At 39.7% G+C, this 22,804-nt stretch overlaps 3 protein-coding genes and 1 pseudogene across 5 annotated transcripts in view; 3 read left to right on the top strand and 1 right to left on the bottom strand.

The window, feature by feature from the left end:
• Positions 1 to 2,486: 2,486 nt before the first annotated feature.
• On the top strand, positions 2,487 to 2,930 carry LOC129725102 (uncharacterized). The gene has a single exon (XM_055680558.1). The coding sequence runs from the start codon at positions 2,487 to 2,489 to the stop codon at positions 2,928 to 2,930; it is 444 nt and encodes a 147-aa protein (XP_055536533.1).
• Positions 2,931 to 4,363: 1,433 nt separating this feature from the next.
• On the top strand, positions 4,364 to 5,347 carry LOC129726133 (uncharacterized; annotated as a pseudogene).
• Positions 5,348 to 5,819: 472 nt separating this feature from the next.
• LOC129726135 (uncharacterized protein CG1161) overlaps positions 5,820 to 22,804 on the top strand; it is a 79,928-nt gene continuing 62,943 nt past the window's right edge. The window contains exon 1 of the mRNA XM_055682795.1: positions 5,820 to 5,830. The gene's annotated coding sequence lies outside the window, so the exon portion shown is untranslated. The remainder of the gene's footprint in view (positions 5,831 to 22,804) is intronic.
• LOC129726131 (ras guanine nucleotide exchange factor P-like) overlaps positions 8,801 to 22,804 on the bottom strand; it is a 56,645-nt gene continuing 42,641 nt past the window's right edge. For all 3 annotated transcript variants that reach the window (XM_055682791.1, XM_055682792.1, XM_055682790.1), the window contains exon 4: positions 8,801 to 10,110. In XM_055682791.1, the coding sequence (XP_055538766.1) occupies positions 9,782 to 10,110 (329 nt within the window). In that variant the 3' untranslated portion in view covers positions 8,801 to 9,781. The remainder of the gene's footprint in view (positions 10,111 to 22,804) is intronic.

The raw sequence follows: 22,804 nt of genomic DNA, 5'->3' as shown, positions 1-22,804 counted from the left end.
ATCGGCGCAAGTGGGTGAAGATATAATGCAAAGTCGTCGTTTGGTCATTTATGACAGAACAAGCAACACCAGGTTTCTCATAGACACGGGCTCCGACGTTTCCATCATTCCAGCGACACGGCATGAAAAACTGTCTGGACCAATTCCGTTCTCATTGCACGCTGCAAATGGAACAAAAATTAACGCATACTCTAGCAAATATATTTCAGTCGATCTCGGTTTACGTCGTCGTTTAACTTGGAAATTTTTAGTTGCGGACGTAACGAAGGCGATCATCGGTGCCGACTTTTTATCGCATTTTGGTCTTTTGGTGGATTTGAAAAATCGGCAGATGGTGGATGGTGCAACCAAGATTCGCGCGACTGGAGATCTTGTGCCGGCAAAAGTTCACGGAATTAAAACTATCGACGCGCATCATCCAATGAGGAATATTTTGGCTGACTATCGCGAAATCCTTGTACCATCTACTGTTCAGCGTGAAGTAAAACATGATGTCACGCACCATATAGTCACAAAAGGCCCGTCAATAGCTTCGAAAGTCAGGCGAATGCATCCTGAAAAGCTGAGAGCAGCCAGAGAGGAGTTGCGGACAATGTGTGAACTTGGGATATGCCGACCATCGAGTAGTAGCTGGGCCAGCCCACTTCATTGTGTCCCAAAAAAGAATGGCGAGAGGAGATTCGTTGGAGACTATCGACGACTGAACAAAGCGACCGTTCCAGACAGATACCCAGTACCTCACGTCCACGATCTGCTTAATCGTTTTGAAGGTAAGGCAACATTCACTACTCTCGACTTAGTGAGAGCGTATCATAATATACCAGTGGAGGAATCCGATATCGCAAAAACGGCAGTTATCACTCCGTTTGGTCTCTACGAATTTACGCGGATGCCATTTGGCCTCTGCAATGCAAGCCAAACTTTTCAACGCTTCATGAATAAATTGTTCGGGGACCTGGACTTCGTCATTGTGTTTATAGACGATATCTGTATAGCTTCAGCAAATGAAACAGAGCATATATGTCACGTCCGCATAGTCTTGGAACGACTGAAGAAAAACGGGCTGGTGATAAATGCAGATAAATGTCACTTCGCAAAGCCAGAAGTAGAATTTCTGGGTTACACGATTAACAAATCAGGAATCCGACCGCTTCCGTCACGAGTTGTAGTAGTTCTAGAATACAGCACTCCTGTTACCGTAAAAGATCTGCGTCGTTTTCTTGCACTAGTAAATGTATACAAACGTTTCATACCACACGCTGTCGAAGTTCAGGGAAACCTTCGAAACCTGATCCCCGATAACAGAAAAAACGATATTAGAAAGATTAGCTGGGATGAACAGTCAGAGCAGGACTTTATGAAATGCAAGCAAGCTCTTGCAAACGCTGCTCTGTTGCATTACCATGATGCCTCGAAGCCACTGGCTTTAATGGTAGATGCTTCAAATTTTGCAGCAGGGGCAGTTCTTCAGCAGTTTGATCGAAACGCTTGGCGTCCCCTAGGATTTTTTTCAACCAAATTTTCGTCAAGCCAGCAGAAGTATTCAACGTTTGGTCGTGAGTTAACGGCAATGAAACTTGCTGTTAAATATTTTAGATATCTAATCGAAGGACGTCAATTTACTATCTACACTGACCATTTTCCTCTCACTTGTGCAACAAATAGTGACCCTAGTAGTCGTTCGCCACACGAAGAGCGCTATCTGCGTTATGTGGCAGAGTTCACAACGGATATTCGCCACATCAATGGCAAGGATAATATTGCAGCAGATACCTTATCGAGATTAGAAACCGTTGTTGCAAGTATCGACTATAACGCTATAGCCCAGGATCAAGAAAATGACGAGCAACTGCTTAAATTAAAAAAATCCCCAGCTACCGGCTTAAAGCTGAAACGGAGAAAATAACCTTATTTAACTAAACCGATTTTTTGTGATGTTTCAGGACCAAATCGAGTTCGCCCGTACATTCCTGAGCGTCACCGAGTCCATAATTTGTCCCAGCTACACGGCCTTGCGTATCCTGGAGCTAAAGCAACACGGAAATTGTTAGCAGATCGATTCGTTTGGCCATCAATGAACAAAGATGTCAATCAGTATGTAAAAACATGCCTGCAATGCCAACGTTCAAAGATTTCACGTCATACCGTTGCTCCCCTTTCAACATTTGTGACTCCTAACGCACGTTTCCGTCACATCAACATAGACCTGGTTGGTCCTTTACCGCCCTCTCAAAATTACCGATACTTGCTAACGATAATTGATCGATTTTCGCGCTGGCCAGAAGCCATCCCTTTGAGCGATATGACTGCACCAACAGTCGCTTTTATGCTTTATGCTAGTTGGATTACGCGGTTTGGTACCCCTGAAACGATTACCACCGATCAAGGACGACAGTTCGAGTCCGAGCTGTTCAAGGAATTAGCTCGATTATTGGGAGTCCACCATATTCATACGACAGCTTACCACCCGCAAGCGAATGGCCATCATGTGTACCGACGCTAAAGAATGGCATAATCGGCTCCCATTGGTTCTGCTCGGTCTTCGAACCGCTTATCGTGAGGATCTGAAGTGTTCATCTGCAGAGCTGATATACGTTCAAGCGCTTAGAGTTCCCGGCGAATTCTATGATTTACCGGCAAGTAACATCGATCGCACTGAACTAGCTGCTAAACTACACAAAACATTCGCGGATCTTAAAGCGCCCGCAGCATCTCGCCACACAAATGAAAAAGCGTTCGTGCATCCAAAACTGAAGGACTGCAGCCATGTATTCATTCGCGTAGACGCTGTCAAAAAACCACTCCAGCAACCCTTCGAAGGACCCTACAAGGTGATAGCGAGGAACGAGAAATGTTTCGATATTTTGATCTCGGGAAAAAAGGTGACGGTTTCAATTAATCGGATTAAGCCGGCTCATATATACGCTTAAAGCCTTCTAGAACATCCTCAGGACGATCGACGTACATTAGTCACACCAAGTGGACACCGTGTTCGTTTCTTGGTGTAACTGGGGGGGGGGGGGGGGGGGGGGCACATGTGGCAATAGATTTTCCCCAGTCTATAAATTCAACCATCACTAACATTTCCATCTACAGAGAAGAAAGAGAGAGCAGCAGTCTTCGAGTTGTAACCCTAAGCTACGGACCCGTGTTTGATTGCTCAAAGATAATAAACTAAGATTTTCGATAAACGCCGCGTTTTTTATTCGTTGCAGCTCACATTCCCACAATTACTTATAAACAATAAAATTGGTCAGAAATGATTCTTTGAATTCATACATCTTCTTAAATGATCCATAATCGTGGGGGGACTGTATAAAATATATGGATGATTTTTTTTTTTCAACTGTATTTGCATTCAATAAACACTATTTGAAGTACTCAATTATGCATAGCAGTCTTTAGGGTAAATTCCTATTCTTAATAGTTCCATGAGAGAAAATGATACTGGCCTAGTTAAGAGTTAGGCAGAGTGTAGGCTCGAGTCTATAGCCGCACCACGAAGGGAGCGCACGTTTGTGATGTTCGAGAAAAACCGGCCATCAATGAGAACGTGTTCAATTTGATTGGCTGTTCGGTGGTCAGGTGATTTCCTGGGTGCTTTGTGGATTTCTTGGCTAGAGAAAGATGCTTCTAATCATTATGCCTCAGGAAGCTGCTTTTGTGATAATTTACTATCTACATGCATTTGATTTGGAGTTATTTCGAAGTTTAATTTAAAAAGTTAGAAAATTATAAATCATTTTTAATAATACAAGAAACAAAAAAAATCTTGAAATTTATTGTTTGTCTAAACTTGACATTATTACACAACTCTTGGTGAAAAGTTTAGGATGGAGAAATGTAAGACAAATTTTTACTTAAAAGTAGAATTTTAAGGATTTTTTTTATTTATTTTAAAATATTAATTAAATCCCAATAATGCAATATTATTTTGATGGTAATTTCAAATCATAAAGCTCGCGGTGACTAACTTTGAAGACATTTAAAAGTTAATTTTGAAAATTTTAGTTCTTCATTAAAATACGCTTTTTTGTGAACTATTTTCTCCAGCAACAAACATAGATAAATTGGAGTGAAACGATTTTTTGCTTTTACGTAAGCGTTGGGTCGAACATGAGAAAAAAAATAGTTTGATAAGAAAGAAAACGAGATGATTTATATTGTGGCGCCAGCACTAAATTAAAGTTCGGAAGTCAGACTTTCGACTTCCGAACTTTCTTCCGACTTTATTGTCAACCATGATGCTGACGTCATCATGTTTTGAAAATCATAACAAAACAGTGCAGTTTCTTTAGAAAGGCGCTTTAATTTCATTTTTCAGTTGTTAATATTTCCCGTAAATCCCATATTTGGAGCAGCAATGTCTAGTACGATTATGCAAACTGTGCGTCATAATCATGCATCCCCAAATACCGTGTACCATGCGCTCTACGGATATTACTTCCTGGTAATTCCAAGAAAGGAACTCGCGCGGATCTACGGAAAGTCGTTAGCGATAATTGGCCATTGGATCATTAGATATGAAGAAAATGGAGTATATAAACGTAAGCAGCGACAGCAGGTGTACAAGAAATTCAGCATTGAAATGAGGACATGGCTTGTTGACCTATATCGCTGTGAACCTCTGATGTTTCTTGATGAAGCCAAACAGAGGTTTTTTAAGAAATTCTACATGTCGATAAGTGTTTCATCGATATGCATCATTTTGCATGCAGCTGGAATGACGTGGAAGTGTATCGAGCGAAGAGCCATGCAAACCAAGGAAGAAGATATAGTGCGATTAATTCGTGACTTGTTATCAGTGTCATGGGATCTTCAGAATCTCGTTTTCTTGGACGAGATCAGCGTTGAAAATCGAGACGTGTTGCGTAAGAAAGGATATGGTATGGTGGGGCAGAAGGTACATTACCGTGGCGAGTTTTGCAAAAAACCTCGTGCGTCGTTTCTGTGTTTTCTTGGCGTAGGTGGAATGCTGGACAGCTTTCACACGCAAGGTACTTTCCCCAGAAAGATTTTTTTTTAATGCTGTCGACAGTTTGCCCTTCAAAACAAAGTGGTCCAATCCAATTGAGATTATTTTCGGCCTCGTCAAGCGGTTCTTGATAAAACATCATCATGAGGGATCCCCGATATTGCCAGAGGTCTGCGATGCTATAAGTCAATTCAGGGTGTATCGATGTACAAGGATTTTTGAGCAATGTGGTTACCTTCCCGGTGGTGTATTCATGCCAGAAAAGGCTCTTCAGAATGACATAACTCGTTTGGATTTCAATATAATTACAAGATAGATCAGCAGTAACGTTTTTTATTATTTAAAAAAAAAATCAACAGAGAAAAATTGCACTTAATCTGAATAAGTTCTCTGTACGAAACATGTGACACTTGTCCTACGAATTTTTAATTTGTGGTCCACGTCTTCGCAATCCGTTACCCTATCAGCTAGGCTTTGGCTTAGTTCCGTTTCCTCCGGTCGAACAGCAAATTCCATGGAATTAAACATTTCGGCCCCAACAAGTGCTCGATTCTCCAGATCGTGTATTTTGGCCTTAGCTCCATCGCGTCATTCAAGAGGTTCTTCACGTTGCCTATTTCTCTCAGCCATCCACTGTTGTTGTTTTGAGCTTCAATCATTCCTCTGTGTACGGCTTCCAGTCTGCTCGGTTCAGAAGATGTGACCCATCGAAAGTATTTCGAAAGCTGAATTGGTGGATCCTCAGCGTTTTTCATTTGGTCTTGCTTGTGTGCTGGCGAAGAATGAATAACATTTGCCCATAAAAGCCAGGACCTGTGGTGTCCTTCCAGATGAGAATGTTTGACGCGTAATTCTTCCGCTAAAGCGGAATCGAGCCTGACAGAATGCGCTCCAGCTCGATCCATGGTTTGAGGGGAAAGCAACTTACGCTGGATGGCTTGATGATGTGCTTGAGTTTCTACAATAGTTGACCACACGTAAACATAAACTCGCAATGTTTTGCCACTCAAAATTTTTGCTATTAGCGTCTCGATTGCGTAGAATTTTTTTTGCTGTATCCTGGAGCGTGATGAACTCACCTGGGAGTATCATCCTTGAATAAAACCCGTCGTTCTACTTTGGCCACCGCTGTCTTCCACAAGCAATCAACGATCTCTTCTTTATTGTCCCTGTAAACGAGCTGGCTCCTGTAAAATCGTTGGAAAAAAATCCCGGTGAAAGAAAATACGTGGTCGTTTTCGCTCAGACGGGTTGTTAAACAACCGTTGTTTTATCTTCGTCGACTTCCACATCATATAGCGCTCCATAATCAAAGACAAATGCGTTATGCATATCAACGCTGTATCAGGAAATGCTGTTTATAAATTACCCAATTGAGTCGTCTAACGCATCGAAATCGGCGATGTTTCTGCAATAAAAAATGCGTTATGCATAACAACACTGTATCAGGGAATGCTGTTTATCAGTTACCCGATAGATTCGTCCATTGTTTCAGATGAAATTGGCTAGGAAATATAAAAAAAAACACGAAACAACTCGGTGGACTGCGTGAACGATTAAAATTCGTTTCCTTTTGTAAACACGACTGACAGCGCTGTGGCCAGAGATGCCAGATATACAGACAAATCTGTATTATACAGACTTTCTGTGTTGCGATACAGACACGCATAAGCCTACAGATTTTATACAGACATTTAGTATAATACATATATTACACAGATATCTGATATTCTACATAATGGTTTTACCAGTATACACAAAAAACGAACACAAAAACAAAAAGTCACTGTAGCCGTTGCTGGAAAAAGTGAACTAGGAACTGAACACTTTGCTGAACATATTAATCTTGCGTTTTTGAGAGTGAAATCATGACAACGGGAATCGAGTCAGGCTATCGGGGTTTTTATCGGCCCCGTGGGCACTAATCTGCCTGTTTCGCCCCCAGTAACAAACAGCTGATTGTCTCGATCGATTGCCATGCAGGTTATATTGGTGAAAAGACCGTTTGTTCTATTCGGAGCAATATCCAACGTTGAAGAATTGCTTAAAATGTCCCAAACCTTGAAGGTACTATTTTTATAACCGCGAGACTTCTGCCATCATGTATCAGTTTAGCTACATTTCTTCGAACAACGATTTTTATCACGGGAAAGACTCTTACTTCTATGTGTTACTCAGATTTAAAAGATAAATTAGTTATCGATTAATCGACCAACTATGATAGACTCGAAAAAGAACAATCAAAACAAGCAATAAAACAAAACAATCTGACAGGTCGACAAATAATTAGGTATCAATGTAACGGTACCTTTTTTTCGCAGCGGTATACAGACTTATACAGACATTTTTATGGATTATACAGACTTGCCAAAAAAAAGTCTGGCATCTCTGGCTGTGGCTGCTAAGATGGTTGCAGTGTTGCGAGAACAACGAAAATAAACATCGGAAGTGAGCTTGGTTGCCAGTTTATCAGCGACGTTTTTGTAATTTTTATTTAAATACACAATATTAAAACATTCAACGTATACCGCGCGATCAACGTAGTAACCTGTCTACTGAGACCAAGTGGATGCACATGTTATAACCCTACTAGCTCCATATATGGTCGGCGTGCAACCATACCGAACCAAGCGCCAGTTTTTTGAAAATTGAGTTTTTAACACCAGTGGATGCTAAAATTGATAATTTATCTTTCATGGAAAAATGAAATCATCTGAATAGTTCATAATGGTATTATAACAAAATTTCTCTGCAGCAGCTTGCATGAAACATACTGGGTGGTTAAACTTTGATCGCCGATAACTCGTAATATTTTTGGCGCTTGGTTCGGTCTGGACGCACGCCGACCATTTCATAATCGATTGGTGCTACAACTAGTTGCCACTACTGTTTTTTTGAGTTGAGTGAAAATAATGAATACAACACTAACATGTTTGATACTAACAAAGCGATAGGTTTTTTTATTCCTGAGCAATTCCACAAAAAATGTCCCAGATTTAATGTTTTATTTATATTGTCATTTTTAATTTGGCTGAAACTTTGCATAGACTGAAACTTTGCATAAGCAAAAAATGCCATTCTGTGCTACTGGTTTAATTTTTTGCAACACGACTCATTTTTGAGAAGCTATTGAAAAATTGTAAATTCCTTTACATGAGCTGTGAAGGAGAGACGGAACTTTAATGCTCTTTACAAAACAAATCTGCGGAGAGAGTCGCCGAGTCGCCAAAATACTCACCTAAGAGAACCGACAAGCAATTTCAGGAAGCTTTCACATTCACGTCTTTTTTATACTCAAACACTGCACTCCCTGTAAAAGTCATTAATTACTTAAAAGCTGAGACTCAAAAAATATGCAATTGAACCTTCCGCCACACAAAAAGCGAATGAACTTGACATCTCCACACCACATTTGCTCACAGCCTACTTGGGTAGTCAAGCAAAGCTCTTGTGTGCAAGTTGACCTATTTTTCACCTCGCAGTTGCTATTTTGTAGTCCGCAGTTTTCCTGGTGGAAATGTGTGTTTAAAAATGCTAAAATTTCAGCTAATTGGAGGAAAGTGTCGAGCAAAAATGTTCTCCTGTTTTTTTTTTTTTCAAATAATTTTATTTGGTTTTGTTTCGCACTTTATAGACTATAATTTTTATCTCTTCAACACCATATTCTGCTTAGCTTACGTCTAGCTTAAATAATGCTGGCATTTTTGTTTTGGTTTCCTTCTTCTGTTGTTCTACTATTCATAGATAATAAACTATCAAAGATGTACACTTGTTAATTGTAACTAGTTGCGTTTCGTTTATTTCCTTCTCTTATTTGTTTGTTTGTTTTTGTTTTTTTGGGTGCCTTTGTCACTCGATCGAAACGAGCCGAACGATCTGTACAGGTTACCTTACGTCAGCTAGTTTTACTACTATACATTTCTTGTTCTACCAACTAGAAGAGCTTATCAAAGTTTGTTTTTTTTTTGTCGTGGCGAAACCTCCGTTTTCATTTGTTCCGTGTAAAAGTTTGCTACTAAGCTTGATTTTACTTTACCCTAAATTTACTGGTTTCAAGGCGCATACTTCTCCTGTTTTGTTTTCGTATAACTGTCTCTCGAAATCAACCTTTGCGATTCGGAGCGAATACTACTGTGTTTAGTTTTTGACTATGAGGATGATTTCGGCGTTTTGGGGGAATTTGCTTAGTAAATATATGTCGTGTCTGCCCCCGCTGAAATTATCTTTGATATTTTACCGCTAACATACAAGACCCAAAACTATATCTTTAAAAGCAAGAACTCTTGTAACCTGCAAAAAGCCCTATGATAAATATATTTCTCAAGAGATTGCATGTGCTAAACAGTTTACTCACAATCGGAATGTTGTTCATGCAGAAGAGAACCATACTATTGACTATTTTGTAAGGGTTACCCACATCTGTTTAGCATAAAACACGGCAGTTACAAACTAAGATTTCGAAAAACGATTTAATAATTGTGCTGGTTTTGAAATGGTGCTAAAATGGTAACTACGTGGCTAGTGTATTGTGATGTCACTAGCAAGAAAGTACAGTTTAAAAAGAAACAAAACTCTACTGGCACTAAAAGAGGAAAGGACGTAAACTATCGTTCTGTTTTAAACCAAATACTTAAAGCTAAATGTTTGCGGTGTGGCCACACGCAATTTATAATACAAAGAGAAACAAAGTTTCTTCCGCCACACTCGAGATACGACCTAGACCTAGAAAACCATTGGCACCCGGCTGCTGCTGCTGCTACTGCCGCTATTGCTACTGGGCCCCCTGCCGACCGCTAGCAAAGGGCATCATTTCTCCTTCAGTAGCTGGTTGAGGAAATCTATCTCACCCTGGAGCTGCTTGATGGCGTTGTTCTGGTTCTTGACGATCTTGCGACAGGCGAACAGTTCCTTCAGCGTTTGCTCGTACTTTTCCTTGTAGTTGATCGTACCGTTTAGTAAAGAGTGGCCATTGCTGGTGCTGTGGTTTACCGCCGGTGTTACGGTTAGCTCGGCTTTCAGGGACGCCGGAATAACCGCCGCTGCTGCCTTGACGGCCTTCATCTGCTGCAGCTGCTTGTAGGCGGCCAGTTCCTTCTCCACTGCACTCTGCAGGCCCGATTCATACTCGGAGGAATCTGGAAGAAGCGAAATATGGTAGGTTGTAGTACCTTTTCGAAACATAATAATCTTATTGTTTATTGAGTTCATCTTAACTGTTACTGTTTCGGTTTTCATCAATTATATCAAACACGATAGACATTAATTTTGGAAACCTTTGAAAGATTATCAGTTTTTCCGACACAACGCATGACCATTTGTAACATAATTTTAAAATGTGATTGGAAAATATCATGAAAAATTTAGGAATTTAGAAAATATAGTTTACTATCGCTAGCCGAAAACAAGTCGCAAAATCTTCAAGTGCCTCTGAATTTTAGTCAATAACTTTTTCATGATTAATCAAACATAATAATTCTTGGGTTAATAAATTAATTTTTATTGATAAAACAATAATGAAATGTCAGGAAAAAACGATGATAACGTAATTTCTTTGTTTTAGATACCCCCAACCCTTCCCCTCTTGGTGACCACGTGCTTCAGGAACGATCCGCAAGTATGTATCTAAACAAAATAAACATTATCCGATCCATTGAGAATAATGTTCAGCTCTATTATCTTTAGTTTTGTTTTGATTCCAATGTTTCACTCTCTTAAGTTATTCAAATGGCCCCCTTTTGCTCTTTCTCTGTACTGTAATAAGAATCAATAAAACAGAAGCAATTTAAAACACTGTTTCCTTTGTGTACGTGCGCTTTTTTACTCTAAAATATTCTGCTTCAGCTTTCAGCAAAGCCCGTGACCTCGAGAGAAGCACAGTGTTTTCAAAAAGAGAACCAGCAGAATCTGTGTTTGTGAGAGAATAGGAGAATCTAACCCAAACTAGTGCAGGCGCACGGTCACAACGACGACCATTTGAATAAGTGCTGTTCAATTCGAATCGTAGTAAGCATGTCTGACCAAACCAAAGACCAGTAGCAGTATGAAGGAAAATCGCACGAAAAACAAGACGGATTCACGTTTACACCGGCGTTCAGGCAGGCAAGGCAGCGTAATTTCGGCCTCGTCGTTCGGAACAGTGTGAGAGCAAGCAACCAAATCAGCTTACGACCACCTGATGAATGTGTGGGATTTGGTGAATAGATAGCTAAATTGAAAGAACACAAAGTCCAAACCATCCGTTGAGGAAGAAGAGACAAACAAACAACAACAAAAAACATAATAAATATGCATGACAGCACCAAGCTGATCAAGAAAAATACGTCGCTTACTAGATGGATACGGTTAAGTTACCTCCTCACCCCACCCCACATAACATGTGGCTGATCACGATACGCACCATATGAAAAACAGCCCGCCTAACAACCACGTGCATTAGGAGAGGACGTGAGTGTGTTCGCTCCTACTGACACATAAACATGTTTGCATTATTGCCGACTGCTTGGCTCTACGAGGTTTGTATTTATTATTACACATTTTCCTATTCCTTTTTCACAAACTTGCTCTACAACACCCGTCGTCGTCGGGGGCAAGTTCAATTCGATTTCGCGGTCTTGTGCTGTGCATTGTTTGGCGCGACCTTGAACACAGAGCACCAGCGCGCACATAACGAGACACTGAATGTTGTATTTATTCATGAATGAAAGTGAATTTCGAAGCACGCAGAACGAAGAAAACCAGTGCAGCAAGTCGTCATCGAGTTCACGTGCCGCAGAAAAAAAGCTGGTCTCGTCGTCGCTCCGGTCTTGTTCCGGGTTTTTGTGCAAATGTGCATGGCTCGTTCCGTCTAGACTGATTTGGGTGTTCCCACCCGAGAGCTGGCCTTTTGAACGAACATTAAATGAGGAAAATTTAAAAGTATAACCGAATCGTAAAACTTTTTGTAGCAATAACATTCGGCATCGGGTTGAATTGCGGTTCAATTAAAACTTTGTAAGCTCAGCACTCAGCATTGATGTTGCATTATGTTCATGTTTTGAGCAAAGTTACACACGTGATGCTATTGTCAATGTTTTTATGTGAAAATATAGTCTTCTTCATTTTTATTTCGTACTTTGCACAGTAATGAACCTAATAAATCATTATGAGTCAGCCTGGTTTGTTTGATAGAACGTAGAGGTTTTCACGTAGCTGAATAGAATGATTCACAACGTAATCTGGGGGATGACGCTCGGTCTCCTGGATTACTAATTTCACAGAAAATTTAATTTGTGAACACTAGAACTTCTCAGTGTTACTTTATTTTTTACTTTTTCAATCTGGTTTCAAATCTCTACGGTTTCATAATCTCTGCTGTGTTGTTGAGTTTAGAATCAGTTTACTTCCTTTGGGAAAGTGTCTTTCTCTCTCGATTGAAATTTTTTTTCACTTTTCCAAAGCATAGTTAAGCAAAATCTAGGGTTCTCATAACAATTCCCGCTGTCAGAACTAGACCTTTATGTTCATTAGACACAGACTTTGACAATTGTAGAACTAACACTACGATGCTGGTTACTCTAACAGTTGGTCTCAAGCCGGGATTTGAGCATACTTCTCAATATTATCTTCATGTTTTGAAAAATTTGTATGCCCACGCTAAGAGATTTCGTTGAGCAATCTAGTCATATAACATATAAGTCATATAACAAGGTTAAATTTTCTGAACCAAAATTGTATCCAGAAGCCAGAAACTGACAAGATGGCGTCCTTTAAAATTACCAAATACCATCCAAAATCGGTCATTCTTGAACCAAAATGGTACTCGGATTCCGAAAATCAAATTCACATTTTATTTTTTTTAACCAAGATGATGATTTTCGGTTTCTGAAAATACTACTGTGGTTATTTTTGGAATCAAAATGATACCCAGATGCCGGAAATCGATCCCAGATACCATTTTTGAAATCTAAGATGACGACTGGAGCTAGCACATCATATAGCACCTCACGTGAGTATTTTCGGAACGAGAATGATGCACATAGTCCGGGAAACGACATTAGACGCTATTTTGAAATCCATGATGGTGACTTGCACTTCTCAGAAAACAGCCTAGTATTACCAAATACCCAAATAATACCAAATAATTTGCGTAATCGATATGATGCACGTAGGCCAAAAATAGCCTCCACACGCTATTTTCAAATCTAGAGCGATAATTTTCGGTTATTGGATACAATCAAACATATTCATTCCGAAATCGAGATGATACCCGGGGACCGAAGATTAAATCTAGCTATTTAGCTATTTTCAAACTCAAAATGATGATCCCGGCTTCCAGAAATGGGTGATTCTGCAATCGGGATAATGCACAGAGGCTGAAAATCGACCACACATGCTATTTTGAAATTTGAAATGATATCTTCCGGTAGCTGGAAAACAGACAGTAATGGTCATTCCAGAATTGATATAGGAGACCCGGAATTATGTAAGAGACCGGATATCACACCCGCGCGTCATTTTAAAATCCAGATGGCGGCTTACGGTTTCCGAAAAGGACCGAATTCCACTCAATATGATTATTTTTGTTATTATTTTACTAAAATATACCCAGCACCCGAATATCGACTTCGGACACCATTTTGAAATCCGAAATGGTGACTTCCGATTTCTGGAGAACAGTCAGAAAACGGTAGTTCTGTATTTTCCGGAGGGCCACCTATTGGTCAGCCTGGACCATACTTCGATCAAACCAATCCAACAGAAGTGGTTTCAAGAAAATCGGGAAGCTCGAGGACCGCTTTTGAAAGATGACCTTTCTTACTCCACATCATCTGAAGTGCACCCGGTTGTGACCTCGAACCATATTCCGCTCAAAAGATTGTTTTCGTTTCAGTTGACCGTGAAAAAACTGTTTCGAAAAAACTGGGAAGCTCTATGACCATTTTTGAAAATTGAGCGCATCCAGTCCTCGACCTTGCGTATACAGTGCGCGGACGTCAACTAGACCTTCTCGATCGACTCGCCGTAGACCTCTAGCGTTATGTCGTCAGCAAAACCGACGATAAGGATAGGGAACTTCGGTTTCAACACACCATTATACAGTCGCCGTTCGATAACTGCAAGACTTTTAACTGCAACGCTTTTTAACTGCAAGACCGATAACTGCAACAACTTTGCAATTATCGGACCGCAATCTGTCAAATCTGATGTCAAAGTCACATTTGACATAGAAGTGGCAGATCTCGCGGGGGGATTCTGAATGCATTCGAAAATGAAAATTGTTGAATCTCTAAAAATATTTCAAAAGGACTCTTTAGTTTCTTTCGATTTCGTTTACTTGTTGTCTCTTCATTCTAGATGGGGGATTATAGATCTCCACTATTAATCAATGAAGCTAAATCACCATGTTATGTGATTCACTTTTCGTAAGTATTACACGCAAAAGTTGAAGTCTTGTACAATCATTGTGTCTTCCCGATTCGCACAAATGTTGCACAGAAATCGCACAATAAATGTGTGAAACGCATAACGCAACAGTTGTACTGCGAATACATTGACATAGAATGAAATCAGAATATGTATCATATACCGACACTTTATGTCTCACGTCGAGTGTATTAGTGACTGCTACTCATGGTGCAGTGCAAGCGACGAGAGAAATTTCTCTCTCGCTCGTGGAATTTCCATGCATGTGCGACAAGACTAGACACGTCACTTACAATTTGCAGGTTGCTCTTTCGCTTCTCTTTCGGTTCGGATTGCGACGCGCAAGGCGATACCTTGTTGCTTCACGAAATGAGCGAGACACCCGTGCTGTACATACTTGATACCAGTGTTGTTAGTCTCACTCATACTGTCGGTGCGTGCTTGCTGCTATTCAGAGGAATGCATGAAGAAGAAAAAGTATCTCGAAAGCGTGTGTGCAAAAGGCTTGAAAAGCGTAGCATATGCATCGTCCTCAAGCAGAAAGGAGGAGAATGGTTTCGCTTCTCGCTCGCTTTGCAATGCTGCTTGAACTGTTTAGGTGTAGTAGTTTGAAGCTGCCAAATACATTGGAGAAACGCTAGAGCATTAATTGCGTTATGCCCAACACGCAATCATTGTACTGGTTCCGAATTACATCAACAATTGCTTTAAAAACGCACAATTTTGTACTGGTTTCGCACCATCCAACTTTTGCGTGTATAAGAGAAAAAATCACAGGAGGGTTGTGTGCAAAGCCACGACCGCAAGGATGAAGTAGAATATTTTTACAAGAAAGAAAATCCGGCTGCTTGCGTGTCAGTCATTTTATAATTTGTTCAATTCAATATCGGATAAGATCTTAGCGTTATCACTGACAGTGCGAATAAAGTATTCCTTGAGGTAAAATAAACAGTGAAAAGCTGATTTAACACTCAAAACTAGACGGCTTATGTGTTGTCAAAATGAGTCAACATTTTTAATTGAATGCATTTACTAGTGCCCGCTATCGCACAGAGACTGCATTTCACTGAAGTTCCTCACTGCATCAGCAGCTATCGATGCTGAACCCGCTGCAACTGCTACGCTATCCGTAGCCATGCCAATGTTTTAGCCGCTATACGCTGCTATTGGTATCCGCTGTCCCTGCATCAGCTGGCCCAGCTGCTATCGAAGCTGAGATCCGCCGAAACTAGTGCACTATCCTTTGCTATGTCACAGCTGCGACCACTATCCGCCTGGTATCCACTGCACTGCTACTGCTGCTGCTAAGGGAAGACTGCTGTTGTCGCTGTCTAGAACTATTATGAGCGGCTTCGACTGAAACAGGCTCTTATATAGGGATAAAAAACCTATCGATAGTAGTAGGAAATCATCGATAACTATCGATAGCCATTTCAGTCGATAGTTCCCATCCTTACTCTTATACAGACAAATAGCAAATTTAAAATGGCAAGGTCTATGATTCTGTCGACCGTGCTTGGGAAGCAATCATATTAACAACTAATCAGATCAGTCGAATTCTGCGCTTCAACAAGGATTGACCATTCTCAATAATATTGTTGCTCGTCATGATTTGGACTTGATAATTTTTGAATTTCAATTATGCGAAAAATTAATTTTTATGCTGATAATGAAAGCTTTTTGGATGTTGTGCTCATGACTGAAGGAAAAGATAATTCAGTACGTTCTGAGACACGGAGATGAAGCCACATATATCTGTTCCAAATTTCTTGAAAGTGTAAATTGATTTGAGAGAAAATATTAACTCTTCAAATAGGTTTTTATTTCATCCTGAAAAGGACAATTTGTTGTTTAATTCAATGTCTGATAAGATGCCGATCACATCTTCGCGTTATCACTGGCAGTGCGAATAAGGTATTCCTTGGGGGAAAATAAACACTGAGAAGCTTTCCAGAACGTTCTTTTCATTGGATGCATTTGCTAAAATGCCGCACTGCATCACCTGGCCCTGCTTTTATTGATGCTGCGCTATCCCCGTTGCCACAGTAGTGGACGCTTCCGTTGCCATTGGTATCCGCTGCCCTGCATCACCTGGTCCTGCTATTGATGCTGAGACGCGCTTCGCTATCCATTGCCATACCACAGCTGTGGCCGTTATCCGCCTGGTATCCACTGCACTGCTACTGCTGCTGCTAAGGGAAGACTGCTGTTGTCGCTGTCTAGAACTATTATGAGCGGCTTCGACTGAAACAGGCTCTTATATAGGGATGAAAATATCCGTTATCCGCTGCATTGCTACTGCTGCTGCTAAGGGAGGACTGCTGTTGTTGCAGTCTAGAATTATAATGAGCGGCTTCGAGTGAAACAGGCTCTTATATAGGCCAAACAGCACATTTCAAATGGCAAGGTCTATGATTCTGTCGACCGTGCTTGGGAAGCAATCATATAACGACCAATCAGAGGCCAAAGTTTTCGTTTTGACAAGGCTTGACTATTTTCAATAGTACAATAGTTTGAAAAATAAATTTACAATAATCTGCATTTGGGAAGAATCTTAGAAGATTTTCCAAGCTATTGCTGCAACAACGAAGGAAATCCATCGAATACAAACCGATTTATTAGCATTTGAAATTGGACATATTTTTCACTTTTTTCGGTTTTAGATTTTCATTTCACATCCCTATGTAGCCGAACTTCCTGAGAGAAGTATTCTACTTCAAAAATCCTTTGTGCATTGTTTGGCTAGCTTTCACTACTCAGCGAGGCAGTGCATAGTAGAGCACAAACAATACTTTGTGACCGAGCGTTATATAGACCATTTTACGAACTGACAGGTGTCACGGATCCTGCTGACATTGATGTTGCTTTTACTTGCGTTATGTCAGCGGTTCCGAGCTTCTGTCAAAATTTCATTCATGAATTGAGTTCAGAAACGTCTCGTAAAATGGTCTATTGTAGTGATGAACTTTATCTTCGCCTACATGTTAGTTATGTAAAGTAGTTACTAAAACGCAATTAATTATGATGCGGAAATATGAATATCAAATTGATTAATCAAATAGCTTGTCTATTTTAGTTTTCTGCTATTTTTGCCACTATTTCATTAAAAAAATACATATCGACATCATTGAAAACAGAAATGGTAGTGACGGACCCCCCTCTAAATTTTGGCATGTGTCAAGTGTTGCAGTTATCGAACGACGACTGTACATGACATTCCACAATACCGGGTCCAGGATAAAACTTTGCGGGACTCTTGCGGAGATTGGAACGCAGTTCTGACCCTCCTCCGTGTTGTAAACAAGTACTCGATTCTGGAAGTAATTATCCAGAATCTTGTACAGCGACACCGGTACATGGATGCTCCTGATGCTATTAAACGCATTCTTCACGGTTGCGCAATAGCGTATGACCCTTCTCTTGCACTAGTATGCTACCTCCGCCGTCTTGGTGACAGAGAGGATAGCATCCAGCACGGACCTACCCTACCGGAAACCTAACTAGTTACTTGCCAGACCGTTTACACCCTCCGTGTACTTAACCAGTCTGCTGAGGATAATCTTCTCAAGCACCTGCCAGCAGGCAGATAGACCTATATGCCGATGGGTGTTCAGGCGGTTTCGTCAGTGTTAGGGAGTGAGACCAATCCCTTCCAGTTCTACGGGAAGAGGCAGTAATCCAGGCACCTCTGCATGACTGGCCGGAACAAGCCGGATGCCGTTTTTATCGCCAGCCTGAATGCTAGGTTAGGGATTCCATCCCAAACTCGTAACCCTAACCTCTCCTTCGACATCGATGCGACTGTCGTCGCTCACGGATTGGATGTTGGGCAGGTTGTCCGACCATCCCTGATCTGTGTTTGTGCTACTGAAACATCAGACGTGAGACTCATCTGCCGGAGGCCAAGGGCTTGGTCCGCTCAGTCTTTATCCCGACAAAAGAGCATCTAACTTCTAGTTGACCGCAAAAGAAGAGTGGTTTAGGAAAAAACGGAGAGGTCTAGGATAATTAGATTACGAATTATTCGGCGTTCAATATTTCATTTTCTTGCTGGTTGTCATTATTTTTTCCATAGCACAATAATGCACCGCTTATTCCCCAATAAAGTTTATGCCAGTTTTTTAACCAAATCTTGTTTTATTTTCATGCACCGTGTTTTGAAACCTTTCTAGCAACGATTTAGTGCAGTCATATTGAAAAAAAAAAAAACTGCTCTCAACGGCTCAAATTTGAATACAATTTCAAAATTCTATTTAATTCCTGAGTATTTTATTGAATATACTTTTCATAGTGAACATCTACAGGAGATGTTTTAAAATAACCCCTCTTTAGTTAGTTTCACCAACTTCAATCACTTTTCGAAACTCCCGCAGGCATGGGTATTTCACCTCAGATTTTCTGGATAACCTCTTTAAACTGTTCTAAGTTGGAGAATCATCAAGCTTCGACATGAAAAAGACCATTAGATTCAGATCTGAGTAACTTGGCGGCCATTCATTTCTATATAGAAAATCCGTTAAATTGTCAAACACCAGCAACCTTAAACAAAGTTCGCAAACAGACCCCACCCCGCAAACCATCACTGCTGCCCACAATTGACTATTGTGTGCATTGTGAGGCTGCTCCAGAACATATAGTTTCTTATCAGAAAAATCAACTCGTGACCAGCGTGCTGTGAAAGTATCATCTCCTTACGAGTCTTATTTTCTGAGAGAACTCGCAAATGCCGTGAACTTTACACTTCTTAAATCCAATGCCGATTGCCAAAATATTGTGAACAGCTCTAATATATTCAGATGGGTGAACATTTTTCGAACTCAACGTTGACTTTTTCGCCGGATACGTTCCCTCACAACTTTAACGACTTGAGACCAGATTTTTTGACGGTCCATCAAAAAGCATGTCTTCTCGTTCTAGGGTTTGCAATTTCGGAAACGATTGGCTTGAGGAAAGAAGCCCTAGGCTTATGCGGAAAAATTATCATTTGAGTTTTAGAAGCATTGGGAGAGATTTTCCACTTTTGCAAGTAGGAAGAAAAAATATCTAAACTTTTCTGCAATCGACTGCATATGACACGAAGACTTTTTCCTTTTACGGAAATGCTTGTGTCATCGCAGAACAATGACTTTGTGCATCCTGGAGGCAAATCAGGAAGATCTGAAGTGAATATGTTGTACAGGACTGGACCCAAGACTGAACCTTGAGGCACACCTGCTCTGACAGGAAATCTATCAGATTTTGAATTCTGATAGACAACCTGCAGAGTTCGATCAGTAAGATAATTTTTTAAAATTTTGATTAGGAAAATTGGAAAATTAAAAGTTTGCAATTTCGCAATCAAACCTTTATGCCAAACACTGTCGAATGCTTTTTCTATGTCTAAAAGAGCAGCTCCAGTGGAATAACCTTCAGATTTGTTAGCTCGTATCATATTAGTAACTCGGAGCAATTGATGAGTTGTGGAATGCCCATGGCGAAATCCAAACTGTTCATTTGCAAAAATTGAATTTTCGTTGATGTGTGACATCATTCTGTTAAGAATAATTCTCTCAAACAGTTTACTTATTGAAGAAAGCAAACTGATTGGTCGATAACTTGAAACTTCAGCTGGGTTCTTATCCGGTTTTAAAATGGGAGTAATTTTTGCATTTTTCCATAATTTGGGAAAATATGCAATTTTGAAGCAGCAATTGAAAATTTTTACTAAAAATTCCATTGTGCTCTCAGGGAGATGTTTGATTAGTATATTAAAGATTCCATCGTCACCAGGTGCTTTCATATTTTTGAATTTTCAATAATTGATTTAATCTCATTCAAGTTAGTTTCAATTATTTCTGCAGGTAAAAAATTCTGGGAAGAAATTAAATCAAATTGACGTGTGACTTCATTTTCAATTGGACTCACAAAATTCAAATTTGAGTTATGAACACTCTCAAACTGCTGAGCAAGTCTTTGAGCCTTTTGTTCATTGGATACAAGAAAACGTTCACCATCTTTTAAAACTGGAAAAGTCTTTGAAGGTTTCTTAAGAATCTTCGACAGCTTCCAAAAAGGTTTTGAATATGGTTTCAATTTTTCAACTTTAGTCTCAAAATTTTGATTTCTCAGAAGAGTAAATCTATGTTTAATCTCTTTCTGTAAATCTTTATAAATAGTTTTAAAAACAGGGTCACGAGAACATTGATATTGACGTCTGCGGACATTTTTCAAACGAATTAGAAGTTGAAGATTTTCGTCAATTATTGGTGAATCAAATTTCACTTGAGCCTTTGGAACAGAATAATTCCTGGCATCAACAATTGCACATTTTAATGCTTCCAAAGCGGAATCAATATTCACTTCGTTTTGCAAATCAAGCTCATTATTGAAATTTCTCTCAATATAATTTTTGTATCTTTCCCAATTAGCTTTGTTATAATTAAAAACAGAGCTCATAGGGTTTAAAACTGATTCATGTGATAAAGAAAAAGTTATTGGAAGATGGTCAGAATCAAAGTCAGCATGTGTGATCAAATCACTACATACCTGACTTTGATCTGTTAGCACCAAATCAATTGTTGAAGGGTTTCTTACAGAAGAAAAGCATGTAGGACTATTCGGAGACAAAATAGAATAGTATCCTGAAGAACAATCATTGAATAAAATTTTGCCATTGGAATTACTTTGAGAATTATTCCATGAACGATGTTTAGCGTTAAAATCGCCGATTATGAAAAATTTCGAACGATTTCTGGTGAGTTTTTGTAAATCACCTTTAAAATAATTTTTGAGCTCGCGTGTGCATTGAAATGGTAAATATGCTGCGGCAATGAATAAAATCCCAAGTTCAGTTTGAACTTCAATTCCCAAAGTTTCAATAACTTTCGTCTCAAGATGGGGAAGAGCACGATGTTTGATTCGGCGATGAATAACAATTGCAACTCCACCGCCGGAACCCTGAATCCTATCATATCTATGAACCACGTAATTGGGATCATATTTTAATTTTATGTTAGGTTTCAAAAATGTTTCAGTAATAATTGCAATATGCACATTATTTACTGTTAAAAAATTAAAAAGCTCATTCTCATTGGCCTTCAATGAGCGAGCATTCCAATTTAATATTTTAATTGTTTTATTTAAAATCATTGCTAAATTTTAAATCAGAAACAATTTTAATAGTAAAATTAGTGCCTATTTGAATGGCTTTAAACATTGATTTTGCCTGCAACATGGCGTTCATAAGATCGAACATTGCCTGTTGCAAAAAAGAAAGTTTACCTGCCGTAATAGGCCCCAGGCAGTTGACATTGGAAAACATATTTTCGGCAGCAATATTAGCTGGTGTGATAGGTGTACAATTATTTTCTAGCGTGTTTTGCTTACCCATATTACCGGTCATTTTCGAACTACCAACACTAGGCGGTATAATGTTCGAACTACCTGTAACCTGTGCATAAGTTAAACGGGTATGCAAAGGAGTAGGTAAACTATGCGTCACTGGTACGCTTGGAGAATTTTGTTTTGAAGTTGGTTTTAATTGAGAAATTGAATTTTGTTTACCTTGCCTTGCCTTAACAATTGCTAAACGGACTGGGCATTGATAAAAATTTGACATATGGTTGCCGTTACAATTCGCACAGCGAAAATTTTTACTCTCTTTCACAGGACATGTGTCCTTTTTGTGAGAAGAGTCTCCACAATTAAGACATTTTTGGTCCATGTTACAGAATTTGGAACCATGGCCATAACGTTGGCAAGTACGGCATTGGGTGATATGCTTTTCACCTCCGCCATACTTCCTATAAATTTCCCACTTTTCACGCACATTATACAAAGCATGTGCCTTTTCAAAAAATTTTAAGTTGTTAACCTCATTGCGGTTAAAATGAATTGAATAATTAACAAGGGAAATTCCAGTTCTCTGACTGTTTTCGCCTCGTGATTTTTGTTTCATTAGAATTACTTGGGTAGGGGCTATGCCAAGTAATTCTGTTAAAGTAAGTTTGATCTCATCAACGGTTTGATCGTTGGTGAGACCTTTCAAGACAACCTTGAACGGCTTGGCGTTCTTGGTGTCATATGTAAAAAGTTTGTACATCTTGTCAGTTAAATACTGAACAAGACGATCACGACCCTTTACTGAGTCGGCTAATAAGCGGCATTCACCTCTACGGCCAATTTGATAGGTAACTTTAACCTCAGAAACAAACGTTGAAAGTTCCTTTTTGAATATATTAAATTTAGAAGAAATAGTTACCACAATAGGTGGAACTTTCTCCTTTTTTAAAGATTTTATATTTTGTATAGTTTAATTATTAATAACTTCCATTTCACCAGCTTCTTGCTCAGGCAAAATATCAAAAGGATTGTCACTACAGACACTCGATGTGTCAGAAAGAGATGCCTCTCTTTTCCTCCCCGCAGCGATGCGAGGTTTCTTTTTCC

This window comes from Wyeomyia smithii, chromosome 2 (assembly GCF_029784165.1).
Source record: "Wyeomyia smithii strain HCP4-BCI-WySm-NY-G18 chromosome 2, ASM2978416v1, whole genome shotgun sequence".
Taxonomy (NCBI): Eukaryota; Metazoa; Arthropoda; class Insecta; order Diptera; family Culicidae; genus Wyeomyia; species Wyeomyia smithii.
This window is presented reverse-complemented; position numbering and strand designations above follow the sequence as displayed.

Coding starts and splice junctions, on each gene's coding strand:
- LOC129725102 (XM_055680558.1), top strand. CDS start 2,487: ATGTGTACCGACGCTAAAGAATGGCATAATCGGCTCCCATTGGTTCTG.